A 14,402-nucleotide genomic window follows, 5' to 3' on the forward strand; every position below is an offset into this window, starting at 1 on the left:
CAATGTGGTAGAGAATGCTGTAAAAAAAAAAGTTGGGATTTTATAATTTCTATGAAGAAGAATAAAAGGGAAAGAAACTCTGTAGAGAAGTTCTGTATATCTTTACTACACCCAATACCATTAGCAAAAAAAGAAGAAGAAAAAAAGCAACAATGAGAAAGTGTCTCATATTATTTTTGAATGCTCTGTCTTCCTTCCGAGAATGCGTGATCACTGCGTAAAGCCCCAACATAAACTTTGACTGGTAATGCTTTCTAAAAAAATAACCAAACCTCAACTGCCTTGTGTGTCCTAGATGGTTCTCTACAGAAAGTATTACGGAAGTGACTTAGGAATGTGCGAGAAAGGGAATTGGCTTATATCCACAGAAATTTCAGAGTAAAAGTGAATAATAGAAAGAAATATTCAAGGATTTAGAATGACAACTGGAAATCTAGTCCACGGATTATCCCAGTCAAAGCTTAGTTCACAGAGTCAATATCATTTGTCCTTCAAAACTTTTACCAAAGATGTAAACGCGTAGTAAAACTGACCCATACAAACTGAATCTCCTTCATACACCAAGCATCAGTATAAGAAAATGGCGAAAAGATAGGTTCAAAATATTGATGCTGGCTTTATTTTCAAGTATGGTCCACGCTAAGTATGTACCACATAGATAAGATGACTTGCTTAAGAGTATAATGAATTTGGAAAGACATTTTTTAACTTTAATAGTTTTAAGTGCTTGTTCAAATACCAATAAGGAGCAGGAGGAAATAAACACAACTATTTAATTGCTTACTTTTAAATAAAAAATTCCAAGAAGTTAATGTGTTTGTTTTTCAGTTTCCATCTAAAAATTCCAGTCCCTAAAAGACCAAGAATTAAACAATAACCAGAGCTTCTGGTTCCTGGAATAATTTACAGGTTCATTCTCATGAGGTAGGTTTGTCTCTACGTTACTAGGTAGAAATCTGGGCACCATGTAGTTAAATTAACTTCTCAGAGTTATCCTAGAAATGATTAATAGCAAAACCAAGGCAAAACCCCAAGAATTTTTACTGGTCTGTATGAATAACTTTTGTCCAAATTGTTTTTTACTTATCAACTTGCCATTAAGAAACTCAGCCAGCATGAAACCAATACACAGTTATTTGGATCTGTCTATGGTTGTTGAGAATGAAATGAGGTGTGAGAAGGAAACCAAGACTATTTACAGCTTTAGGTTACAAATATCAGCATATTAACTTTAGGTAATACAAGGCTGTAATGTCCAGTATTGCTCCTCTAATAACTGTGATGGGTGTATCTTTTGAGCCTGTACTGGCCAGCTTAGTCCAGTAGAGTTTTGGCCCTTCTCCTCTGACCATCAGTAAGGATCTCTGAGGACTCCTGCTTACTTCAGAAAAGTAAAAAGTATTGTTGGCTTACTATACTAGACTTTTAATAGACTTGGAATAACTCTGATACAAAGGGAAACAAAAGTCAAGGTGAAGTTTACAATAGTAATTAATAAAAAGCTGTGTACAGAGATGAAAACTGGAAATATAATCTGAAACAGTTATAAAAGTATCAGTAAAATTCTAAGATTTCCTTCCTCGTTCCTTGAAAAAAGAATCTAACCAAATGCTATCGTTTTGTTTGTTATTTCATAAGGAAACTGCTTATATTCCTATTTCACATGTAAAGGGGAGTACTTACGACGATCACTTTCTGTGTTAGAGAATTGCTTTGCGATATTTCATGTTGACTTGAGGTCTCCTTTTTCTTATTATGAGTGAATCAATAAACATGCTTAATTACAAAATATTTGTTGTAAATAGACATAGCCTGTGACATGAAAGATACACACTCATACCAGATTTTAAAGTTTAACCCATTCCTTGCTTCTTATCCCATTTTTTGGGGAAAGCCTATAATGACAGAACAGCAGTTTTCAGGAATACCAGGGAATTATTTCTACATGTCTACAGAGACAATAAAACAATAGTGGGGATGTTGAAGGACAAAAGATTCTTGGCTTTACTGTTCTCTCTCTCTCTCTCGGATATAAAAAGCCATCATCTTAAAAACAAAAAGTCTTGTTTAGAAGTTTCATCAACTAAAAGGCATTGAGGAGTAAAACAAAGTACAATAATCTCAGTTTGATAGCCCCATGAAACTCAGATTTCCAAACAAATATTTGAGACATTAATCAAATCATCTATATTAGTACATTCAAGTGCCATAAAAAGCAAGCTACAGGCAAGATTTCATTAATACCAAGTTTAAAAATAACAGATTAGACATCCGAATTGTGAAAAGAGGACACATATTTACTTCAGGAAAGCCTTAAAAATCAACATGCAAACAGAGGACACATACTTGTCAAGACAGAACTTTAGCTCACAAGGCCATCAATTAAAAACAATTGATTTCAACACAATTTAAGAATAAGCATGTCTAAAGTGTATCAGAAAAACAAACTGTATCAATATATATTTTAAGCTTACCATAATGGCTACATATTGCTTCTAGCAATATAAATATTTAAGTCATAAAGAAGTTAACACAATATTTTAATTCAAAGAAGGGTATGTTTACATACAGATTTTGAATAAATCTGTATTCCAGGACTTTTAATGATGGGTAGAGTAGTCTGGGAAATTCAGCCCTGGCTGGAGGCTCAGGGCACCAGCACCATTTTTCTTAAACCATCAACATCCTACTTGTAAAAAGATGGCATTTAACCTTTGCAGATATCGTCTATACACTAGGCAGGATAAAGGTTTCTGTCCCTGTACATCTCAGAAATACACATAAGAAGGCCACAGAAGTCAAAAGCCCTTTTCCAAAAAAGGCCTTTATATACACTGGTTTGATGTCTCAAGAGAAGAAGTGGTGTTGGATTCATAGATTAAAACGTTATCATTTTAAGGCTTTTGAAAGGTTAGCAAGTTGAATCGTTTTCTTAAACTACAGGGCCCATGCCACACAAATGACTATAGAAGATAAGGAAAATATTCCACTGAATATTTCTACAGAGTATCCTGCTTTGTGTGAAACCGTGGAGAGGAGGACATGGCAACAATAAACAATAAGAACATGCAGGATAAGAGTTAAAGCTTTTGGGGGAAAGTACTGACCTGTCATATGCTTAGATCTGATTTCTCTAAAATTGTTAAACTTCAGGGAGGAAAGCTGGCTTGGGCAATCCATTCCTACTCCTTTATAACCCGTGATACATATTCTACAAACAGTAACATTTTATTGACAGAAAAATGATCATAAGAACTTCACTAGGACAGTGATCTATCAAGATCAGAGAGCATCATACAGGAGATAACATGGTAGGAGCCAACGACCAAAGTTCAATGGTTTTAGTCTTGACATTTCAGGTGAGCACCCTGTTTTCCGATCACAGAAAGACCAACCACCAAACAGCCAATGCAAGAACCACAAAAAAAGACATCATGAAAGGAATACGAGGAGATGGAAAAGTACTAGAGTAGAGGTGGCACTTTTTGAAAGACTTGTGATCCTCGGGGATTGGAATAGAAACCTTGGGAAGAATTTCTTCATTTTCTTGCTGGGGCAAGGTTCTTTCAGTAGATCTCTCTTGCCTTTTACTTTTCTCTTCATCCTGCACTAACAGAGCACGTTCCTGTGTCTGCTTTCATGGTAGAAGATCAAGAAAGACAGAGAAAGATGAACAAAATGACAGATGGAAAAATGCTCAAAAATGATACTTGGGGATGTGCAAAGGATTTAAGATGTTTTGGACACTATTTCCCTTTACTTTGGCAATTTATCCCGACAAAATTTCTAGAACACGGTAGGTTACTCAATAGATAATTTTTTGAATGAATGAACACTAGAAGTCCTGGAAGTTCAAGGAATCACTGGATTTCCTTATAGTATTTATTCTTTCTTCAAGGACATTCACATATGAATTTTGGGTCACTTTTCATTGTTTTGGTGCTACCAATTTTTCTTAGATCAGTTGGGCAAATCCAATAATGAAGAATTCTTCTTGCCATCAGAAAAGTTTACTTTTATTACAAATAGAATGGCAGAATATAAAAGTTACCCCCATGTCTCTTCATATAGATTTAAAAAATTGTAACAGTTCATTCAACATGGCAATTAGCTTTTGCTCTAAAAATCTTAACCCTATACATTTTAAAGATCGCAAAGAAAAAAAGTATAAAAGTTTATGTGTGCCTTCAGGGTCTACCAAAAAAGAAAAACAAAACCCTCAAACCCATAAATCTTAACAATTGCAAGCTCCCCTCCCCCTTCTCAGAATCATGATTAAAAATAATAATGACCACCATGAAGGTTTATACATCACGTTAAGCAAATACTTTTGACACTTTTAAGAAAAATTTCTTTTTTCCAATTGTCCACTTTTGACATTCCCCCCGCACACACACAATTTCTGTACTCTGCCATCCAGTCAAGGGAAATGTTATCTATGAAAGGAAAAACTTGGCTCTAAGTTCTCTCAGGTGAGCCAGCCTTCTTGGATCAGTTTGGAAGTGCGACACTGGTTCTTTGCACACCCCTAAGTGATATGTATCAGGGAGAAAGTAGCTGGGGGACTGGTCAGCAAAAAAGAAAAACGGAAAAGAAAGGATGCAAAATTATAATGATTTTTCAAAGAAAGTAAAGGGGAGAAGAAAGACAACATAAAAAGAACAGGGTACAATTAAATTCATTTTCTCTCTGAATATATATTTATATCTTCATGCAGCTTTTCAACCAGCCATGCGCTGAAATAAGCAAATTGAAAGCTGCAAAAGCTGCAGCAGTGGAAATGTTATGTGTTAGGTCAAAAGGCAGTGAGTGTGAATTGACTAGAATAGCCGAAAGAAAAAAAAAATTACTCAGCAGCTGCTGTTCGATTCTGGGGGGATTATCTGCTTAATGCCATGACAAGAGCAAATTCTGATGGAGCAGCACGAGTCATAACAGCAGCTTTACCTCTGGCCCACCAACCTTTCTTTCCGAGAGAAGGATAGAAGTTTTCTTCACCTGGTCATACACAAATTACATAAAATTCAGTTGCTTTGCAATGCAACAATAATGCTGTCAAAGGTGGAAGAGGTATCCCCAGAGAACAGAAATATTGTTCCAATTATTAAAGAAAAAGTAAGATATGCCAGAAAGTGGCATTACCCTATATAAAAGGTTATCATAGTACAGTCCATATTTATTCCATTATTCATTCAGAGGGGTAATATACACAAGCATAGAGCTAAATTTGCTCAAGTACTCCCCACTGATCTAATTTAATTTATAAAGAGTCATTTCTTTCAAGTCCACAGAATGACATAGTCAATCCCAAAACCAGCCCTGAGATAGTTTCTGAAGGGTTTCTATTAAGATATAAAATATTTTCTGGAAATGGAGACTGATGGACATTTTCCAAACCTCATCCAAGAGAACACTAAGTTACTTTTTCAAAGTAGTTGAGCATCTTTTATTATTTGCACCGTCAAAAAGAAAACTTCTAGAAAATATGCAGTTATCAGGTGAGATAGCAACAGGTATTTTCTCCATGAGAAAAAAAGTCATTGTTCTCAGTTCAGGGGACATTCTCTACATTTAGAATACAAAACTAACATCCAAGCATACAAGGGCAGGGAGACTGAGAGGACAGTGAATAGGAAAAACTGCATTCCATCATCCATGGTAACTCGATTTAGCTGCCCATCATTCAGGAATTCTTCACCCTTACTGGGTGAAACTGGTTCAACTCTATTTGGAGAATTGTTAGCCAATTTTAATCACATGTTGAAAAATATAAAAAGTACCCTTTGTGAATCAACTTTTATTTTCTTCTCCAGTTCCAGAAACTAAACATTAAGTTGGATAGTTTACCATAAATTCTGAATAGAAAAACAAATGTGTTTAAACTATTAAGACATCACTTCACCTTTCTTAACTGGAATTGCTATTGCTTTGGGGGAAAAGTTAGCACATAATTAAAAAATCATTATAATCACTCACTGAGTCATTGTGACTATTTATATAAATATTTAACCTGACAGACTAAAGATTAAGTAAAGAATTTCTGAATACATGCTAAAGGTAACTTTTAAGATATTCTCATTACACAGATTTATTTAGTTAGGTGTAGGATTTCTGCAATAGATAATGACAACAATAATCGAAAAAGAACAGCCCCTGAAAAGTATCTCTGGCTTCCTATAACAGTGACTATGTTACAAAACAGTATATTAAAAGTTTGATGTCATCATAAAGATAAAACTAAATCAATAGTTTTACTATAATTGCAATACAATCATTATCACTTGGTATTCTGCATTCTCTGGCTTAGGGGCCTCCTTGGTTTATTACGTAATTGTGGTCAACCATTCCAGACATTTCTAAGTTGTGCAAATGTTCAAATAAAGTTTTTAAAAAATGCTTATCCCTTTCCAATTTTGACCTTACTAAATTTAGTAAACTCTCTGGTCCCTGAAGGCATAGTTTGAACATAAAGTTCCACTGGCTTACGGTCAATTTGTAAACACACACCAGCAGCAGCATGCAGCTGCAGAGAGAGTTCTCAGACCCTAAATCATCCACGGGTAGCTCTAAGTGACTCCCATAATTTGACTGGGTAGTCCCCATGACTTAAAAAAACAAGTGTTTGATCAATGCCTTAAAGCTGCAATGAATTGGTGAGGCACCAAAGCTAAATTTCAGCTCTTAACTTCCTCTCAGATACAGAACGTTAACATACAAAAAACATTTATTTCACTCATTCTCACAGTTGGTCACTGGACAAAGTACTCACTCCTTCTCCTGTGGGGATTTGGCCATTGATGTTAAGTGTTCGGAATGGGGAGTGAGTGGATAAGCGTTTATCCCATTCACTAGGCCGTGGCTCTGGTACCGATTCCATGAAGTTCTTTTTCAGCTCACTGATGCTGGCATGATGTTTTTTGATCTCTTCTTGACTTTTGTCTAAATCCTATAGTTGAAAGGACAAAGATGCAAAACAATGAGTACTCATGGGAAAAAACACACCAAGGGGGAGGCCCATCACAGTCTACGGGCACTGGCAGAAAACACACCACATCCAGGATAGATATTATTAATTTATAAATTGCATTCAAATTGTAAATATACAACGTGGTATATTTGCTTGCTTTTTTTTTTTTTTTTAAACAAGGTGCTTTTCTTGGAAGCAGTGAAGCATCATAACTCCATCGCTCTTAACCCATAAAGAGCTCACTCCTTAATTTCACAACTCTTCTTCCCATTATGACAAATTGCTAGATCTCCAACTCCTCATCCAAAGAAGATACTCCCACAACTCAATTAGCCTCAACTTGACATGAACTAAGTTAGGCCCAGCTCAGGCAGGATGGAGATTGCAACAGATAAAGAGAAACTGTTAAATAAAAAACATGGTGAAGGATTCAACTCCTACCATTGGCTGCCTTGTGTTGGTGAGTTGCAGCTGTTTAGTATCCCTCTATTTCTACCCGGAGATAGTTTTGCTTTCTTATTACTAGGTGGCTGTGGTTGGTTTTTGGTAAACAGGAGTAGCCCTTTCTTTATATAAGAGTATATTGCTGGTATGTAAATGTTGAATCACTATGAAACTATTATAGTATGTCAGCTATAATTAAAAATAAAACAAGACTTATTCCTCTGGGAGAAAGTGATTGGATCCAAGATTATTAAAAAAAAAAAAAAATTACTGAAATTCTTGGCTCAAGCCTCCAGAGTAGGTTGTTACTATCTCTGAATAACTGTTCAGGGATATGTAATACAATGGCTTTTGTTCCTTGCCAATACTATTTACACAAACTAAAAGCCTTATACTTTCTATCACTTCACAGCTTCAGTTCATTTCTTCATACAATTCAAAATAAGGACCTTCTTCTAGTAACCTTTAATGAGTCAGGAGTGATTTAACAAGAGTTCATCACATACCCTATGTATCTCCTCAACAATTTAAAATAACAACTGTTCTAGCAGACTTGCATACTGGACAATTAGAGGTAAGCTCTGAACGGGGATATTCTAGGGATAAATGATCAAACCTAAGGTTAATACAGCTAGAAATAATATGAGAATATTCAGGTTTATGTAACAGGAGATATATAACAACTTTCAAAAGGGAAACTTGGCCAGAAATAATCTGGGAAATACAACTTGAAGACAAAAACTCAATGTTCTTTGTCCAACATACTTCTCTGAAAAAAGCTCAAAAGATCTAGGCTTGAGATCAAAATATGTGGGAGACCGTCACTTGATGACTGCTAAAAATTCTGTGTTTATTATATATCAAGACAGCTCTGTTATCCAAGAAAAGCATAGTACTAAATATATCTCCTAATATGCTGTGTGAATTTTGGGATTAGTCCTTTTTTTTTTTTTTGGCTCTGTGGGAAAGAGCCTCATTTTGGGAAAAAACAAAACAAAAAAACAACAACTGGAAGTCATTTAAATAAAAATTTGGTTAAAAAGTTTTTTTTTCTTGAGCAATTTAGGCATAAGCTACATCATTTCCCCCCCCCCCCAAAAGCAATGTCAAAGGGAAAATAGCATGAGAAAAAGAATCAGTGAAGCACGTGACACAATTTTGATTCTGGAGATATTCATTCAGTAAATTCATTTAATAGTCCATTCTTTTTATATTTGCAAGAATGAACCATGTATATTTGCTTTGCAATCATTCAATAAAAAAATGAACATACAAAGCGCAATCCTGTAGCTCCCCCATAAGAGGACTTTTTGCTTGCTGGAATGAAATGTGAGTATAGCTCATGAATATATATGGGCTTCACCATGGGGAAACAACAGTTTGTACTTTTGTTCTAGCTAAAAGCAAGAAAAGCATGTTTACTAACTAAAGAAGAAGCATGAACAAGCTCAGTCAAAGACTCAGTAGTAGGCTGAGAAACTGAGACCCACGAGGCATGGAAGGCCCTGTGACCCACCTCCTGACTGGAAATGACATCTGCTTGGGCCAAGAACAACTTAACATTTTGGGGGGGAGTTAAAAGTGTGAGTAGAGCAAACCAAAAATGCGCAAGAGATGCTCTGACAAAGCAATAACTCTTAGGTTAGCCTCTCTTAACATGAGAGACGTGATTTGTTACTTGTCTTGCCTAACATTTGTTCGGCTTGGAACCTGAGAAAATAAGTGTTTTCAATAACATCAGTGGCTTCTAAGGGAGCTTTCTCCATCCTTCCTAGCTGGCTCTGTTAGAAACCTGTGGGGGCACAGAGTAAAATTAAGATCTCAAAGGGACCTGTTCCAAATAGAATCTGTCATAGACACTTGCTACAGGTTCCCTCTGGGAGATGGAGGAGGAGGTGGTAAATCTAAAAATGAACTCGACCTTATTTGTGCCAGAACAAAGCATTAGTGGGGGTAGGGTAGGAGAAGGGAGAGGAGGGATGCTTAAAAAAAAAACAAAAAACCTGCTAGAGTGACAGATAACTTGAGAGAACTTCCTTAGGAGGAAAAAAAGAAACCCAAACTTTCGTAATAACTACACAATGATGATTAGCCAAATTTCTTTGGCTGTTTTCAGGTTAGACACTTTTTGATGCCTATCATATTATAATTTTAGCAGCAATCAAACCAAACACATCATTAAATATAAAATATTATCAAAAGGTAGTTAGTAGTTTTAATTTTCAAACACACACTTAGTAGAAATCCCCTCACATGGCTGTCAGTGAAATGCTGGGGTCAAACACATCACACACAGGGATTTTATGAGTCTCAGAAGCCATAACACCTCATGGAACAAATGTCAAATATATGATTGGTACTGCAGTTTCCAGTTCAGAGGAAGCATTAAACATAGACTAGAAATAAATGGGCACGTTTGGAATCGGGAGATGTTACATTGCTGAGTACGAGGAGATCAACTGACATCTGTTATTCTTCCTAATCTCAGAAGTGGAACCATTCAGGTCTAGTTTCAGTTATGGGCTAAAGCAAAGAGATCTAGTTGCCAAGTTTGACATATTCTAGGGTCTAGCCTTGGAAAACCTCCTGTTACATAAGGTAAATGCACCACACAGAACATGGTTAATGAAGGCTGGCCAAAGTTTGTATTACTTTTATTAAAGTACCTTATACATAGCAGGCACTCAAAATATATGTTTTGACAAAGAATAAGACGAGGTTAAGCAATTTAGGAGCCATTACCTTAAACCAGAGATATATCTAAAAAAAAGTTTCTTCAAACTTCCAGTTTAATAATATTTGCTACATTTAGTATTTGTTCAACTTTCAGGTCTTAGCTAAAATGTTATCTCTTCAGAGAGAACTTCCCTCTCCATCTTATTCAGAGTAGATTCCTTTTATTAACACGGCATAGGGTTTATTTCCTTCATAGCTTTTACAACAACTGTAATCATTTTATCACTACTTGCTTACTGTTTCTCTCCTTCTCACTTCCCCACACTATAAGCTTCCTGAAGGCAGGAACCATGTTTATCGCCTTCCTATATATTTCTTTTGTATCTAAATTAAATCCCTGACATCAGAGTTTGTGGTCATTTCTTTTGGCTCTGTCCTGAGTGGAACTGTAAAATAATCTAGTCTTCAACTTTTATATAACAGTTTTTCTGATGTGTAAAGTAACGTGACCTCAGTGTTTTCCACACAGAATAATTCCAGTTTCCTTATTTTTCCTTCATAGCATTCCCCATATCTTCTAACTAGTTTTATATTTCCCTATCCAATGTGGAGCCCAAAACTAGATAAAGTATACAATATAACACTGGTAAAAATCTCACCAATGTTGAATGTAATGGGAAAAATGACCTTATAGTATGTTGCTATTTCTGAATGGGGAAAAAAAAAAGTGTAGTTTAACAGAGTTAGATAGACCCTAACTCAATCCTGCCTTTCCAAATTTAATAGCTCTGTGACCATAGGGAAATTACTTAATTTCTCTAAGCCTCAATTTTCTCATTTAAAGTAATAATTTCATACCTACAGACCTGTTTTTTGATTAAACTATCTCATATTATCTCACCAACTACTCATTAATGCTAGGCTCCCTTCTTTCCTTCTTGTATCTTAACTTTGTTTCCTCCGACTGTCCTGTTATTTTCTGATATCCCCAATATTTTAAGCCCATTTTGAATTGAAGTAATAATTTTTCTTACTTTTCTACACTCTCAGATTAGAAGATGAAAATTTTGATGCTTGAGACGTACAGGAGTTTATACTCTTGGAAAATTCAAGGAATTTTTTTTAACAGTGATGTAGAATTTTCTACAATGGAACCATGAGAGGCAGAGCTAGTTCCAATCATATATTTTTCAGATAAGTGTGAGAGATGGAAACTAAAAAGTCAGAAGGAGAAATGGTTGCATATCTTCATGTTTACCCACATGCAAAAGCATTTTAAACCTAAAATTCTTTCATGCAATGGCATGCAAAACCAAATGCAGCACAGAAAGAAGAAAGGGGGATCAGAAAAGAATGCAGAAGGTTACAGGCAACCAACTGAAGTAAGCTTCAAGTTCATACAAACCTCCAACATTAAATTGCTATGTCTGATATAAATGTTTTCACCATCTAGTTTCTCTCTCTTTTTCTGTGAAAATGAAAGAGGGAAAAACAGAAAAGCATAAAAAATTAAAATGTTGTTCTTGCGGGAAAAAAACTGCAAATTGGCAAACTAAAAAAATATTTAAAATCAAATGTCCACAGCGCAGCAGATGCCAACATGAAATGGTCACAGAACCACAAGAAGACACAGAGGACACGATTACCGCTGGAAAATGGATGACCTTGTTCATGAACGATGGAAGAATGTGATGATGTTATTTAAATAGACAGTGCTCCTGGCTTCATTGGCTTCTTACATAACAAGCTGTTTCATGTTCATTTTTGAAATTGAGTTGTTTGAGGGTTACCTTAAAATATACAAGACTTTAAGAAGCTTTGAACATCCATGTTCCATGGAATTGAGAAATATTTTAAAACACTATTTAGCTGTTTGGACATATTTTATACTTAGTAATATGGCAGTATGTACGTCTCTCATACCTTTCATAAGAAAGATCTGTGGGCATTTTATACATGATCATTCAATAGTCTAATCAGTAAGAACGGATTCATCCCACTCTACAGATGGGAAGAATGAGGCATTGAGCAGCTAAACCCATAGTTATTAACAATACTCGGAGTTGCTGCTATGATGGTTTCCATAATAAATGTGTACAAACTATTGTCAACGATTTCAAGAATATGGTGCCATTGTGGAATATTTCTTATAAAGTTTAAATATAAAGGATAGATTTGGCCTTTGCTAATTATTTCACTGTGTTTCAAAAGATATTCCCCTATGGGAAAGTTTATGTTAATGAAAATGTTCAATATATAGTGTAGGATTATAATTTCTTATAATACCTGTTATTTGAAAGTAATTTCTGATTAAGAAATCAATGAAAAGAATGGATCACTGTCTTTTTAATACACTGTAAAAGTCAGCATGGGTGATGCTAATGAAGTTTTGGGAAAGTGAAAAATGGCTAACCTTCCTCATTCTTATCAGATCTTCCGTTTTTTCTGCAAGCTTCTGTTTTGCCATTATTTAAAAAAGAAAGAAAAATGATAAAATATTGGTTCATTGAATTTGTTTAAGTCTTCATTTTATAATTTTCTTTTTTTTTCTTTTTTTTCTTTTTTTTTTTTAAGGAGAGGGGAGTGGGAGAGAAGAAAAAATTGAGGAGGAAGGGGAAAAGGAACAAGTGGCCTACTGGCACAAACCTGTGTTTGGTCACCATTTGAGGTGGGTACTGTGACCTCGATGTGGGTTTTTTCCACCTACATTTAAGAAATAAAGTGGTAAAAACATTTTAGGTTAGTAGGTTTCTATGAACAGCATTGTTTCCAAATAAGCCGCATCTTTAAGCTGGTTGAGAAGTAAGCTGATATGTAACCACCATGATGCAGGCTCAGGGGGTGTTGCATGGAAGGACACTACGCCAAACAGCAGTCCGTTAGTTCATCATCACATTTTCAAGGCTGTGATATGGACAGCCAAATGATCAAATAAGAACATTAAGGTAATTATTCTATTGATGAACATAACATTTTTATATTTATAAAAAAGTACTTATTAAAAATAATCATGAGGCTTAAATAAGCCATATGTTTTGTTTTGCTTTTTCATGACCTAGAAGTACCTTAAATAACATTTAAAGACAAATTTACAAATAAAGACATCAATGTATGACATACATGATAGTTAAAAACAAAAAGAAAGCCTTTACAATTAAAGCACACATGTAATAAACCACATATAACACCAAGCAGGTAAATACAAAACATTTTGTTAGTTGATCAATATATTTAAGGAGGCGATTTCACCCTTGAGTTTATTAGACAACAAAACACCAAACTAAACTCAATCCAAATTGTTACTAATGCATGCAATTATTTCCAAGGCTGATTTATAAATAAGCACTCTCGGGGCTCAGCTGCAACGTTCAGCACACTGTAATCTCCTCTGTAGGGAGTTGGAGCCCATGTTGTTTGGTGGACGGGTAAGATTCATCCTTAATACTAGGAAAAGAATAACTAACGCCTTGTGCTTAGCTTTAAAATACCTTGAGTAACGTCATTTTATATACCCCACATGGAATAAGTATAAATAAATGGAAGAAAAAAAAACCCTAGACAGACCATTAAGAGGAAGTATAATAAAGTGAGCAATGCCTAAAGCACTGGGTATTTCAGAATTAGAAATCTGTTTGCAAGGGTCAACTCAATCCCTTTGTATCATTATGTTCTTTACAGAACCTCATCAATCCTGGATTTGACATATTCTTTTCAATCACACTTGGCAGCATTACCTCAGAGTACAATGTCCTTGTGCTATTTTCTCTAGGACTGAATGTGAAGAACATAAGATAACACCAAACCTAGAGACACTCAAATCAGAAGCACATTCAGCAATAGCACTTTCAACCACCAGGGGTAATTAATTAATGATTTGGGTCATTTCTACTCTGAAAACCCGGTATACTTGCTGTGTGGTCATTAGCAACTAAACTAAATTTAGTCTCTGAGTTTAAGCTTTTTATTGATAAAATGGAGATAATATCTTCATAGAGTTGTGAATGCTTAGCAAATGGTAGTTTTTAATTATTCATAAAGTTTAAATGACTTATGTAAATGAATAGTGACTTTTTGTTTTGGGTCCTTAGCAATCCAACAGCAAGAACTTGAAAGCCTCTGCGTCAGTCTAAGAATGCAGGCCAAGTAGCAACAGCAGTTCTGTGTATGGCCCTACAGAGAGCATTAGAGATAAAGACAGACATGGGGGAGAGATACTATCTCCACATTTGCAAAATGACTCAAGATGCCAAAAAACTGTCATTACTTAACCAAATTAGTGTTAAGTAATGAAATTTACAGTTACAAGCCTACTTTA

General features: G+C 35.3%; 1 protein-coding gene across 18 annotated transcripts in view; it reads right to left on the minus strand.

Annotated features, from left to right (window-relative positions):
* The window catches only part of EPB41 (erythrocyte membrane protein band 4.1), a 171,959-nt gene that overhangs the window by 30,453 nt on the left and 127,104 nt on the right, over window positions 1-14,402 (minus strand). For 4 of the 18 annotated variants that reach the window (XM_081055616.1, XM_081055614.1, XM_081055615.1 and 1 more), the window contains 2 exons: window positions 11,493-11,555; window positions 6,770-6,946 (listed from right to left, as the gene is read on the minus strand). In XM_081055616.1, coding sequence (XP_080911742.1) covers window positions 6,770-6,946; window positions 11,493-11,555 — 240 coding nt within the window. Of the gene's footprint in view, window positions 1-2,278; window positions 4,566-4,947; window positions 4,999-6,769; window positions 6,947-11,492; window positions 11,556-12,500; window positions 12,543-12,733; window positions 12,791-14,402 lie in introns of those variants that run through there. The other 14 variants (XM_081055617.1, XM_081055618.1, XM_081055619.1 and 11 more) reach the window with 9 other exon arrangements.

Source organism: Rhinolophus hipposideros (assembly GCF_964194185.1).
Source record: "Rhinolophus hipposideros genome assembly, chromosome: 8".
In the NCBI taxonomy this organism is placed as follows: Eukaryota; Metazoa; Chordata; class Mammalia; order Chiroptera; family Rhinolophidae; genus Rhinolophus; species Rhinolophus hipposideros.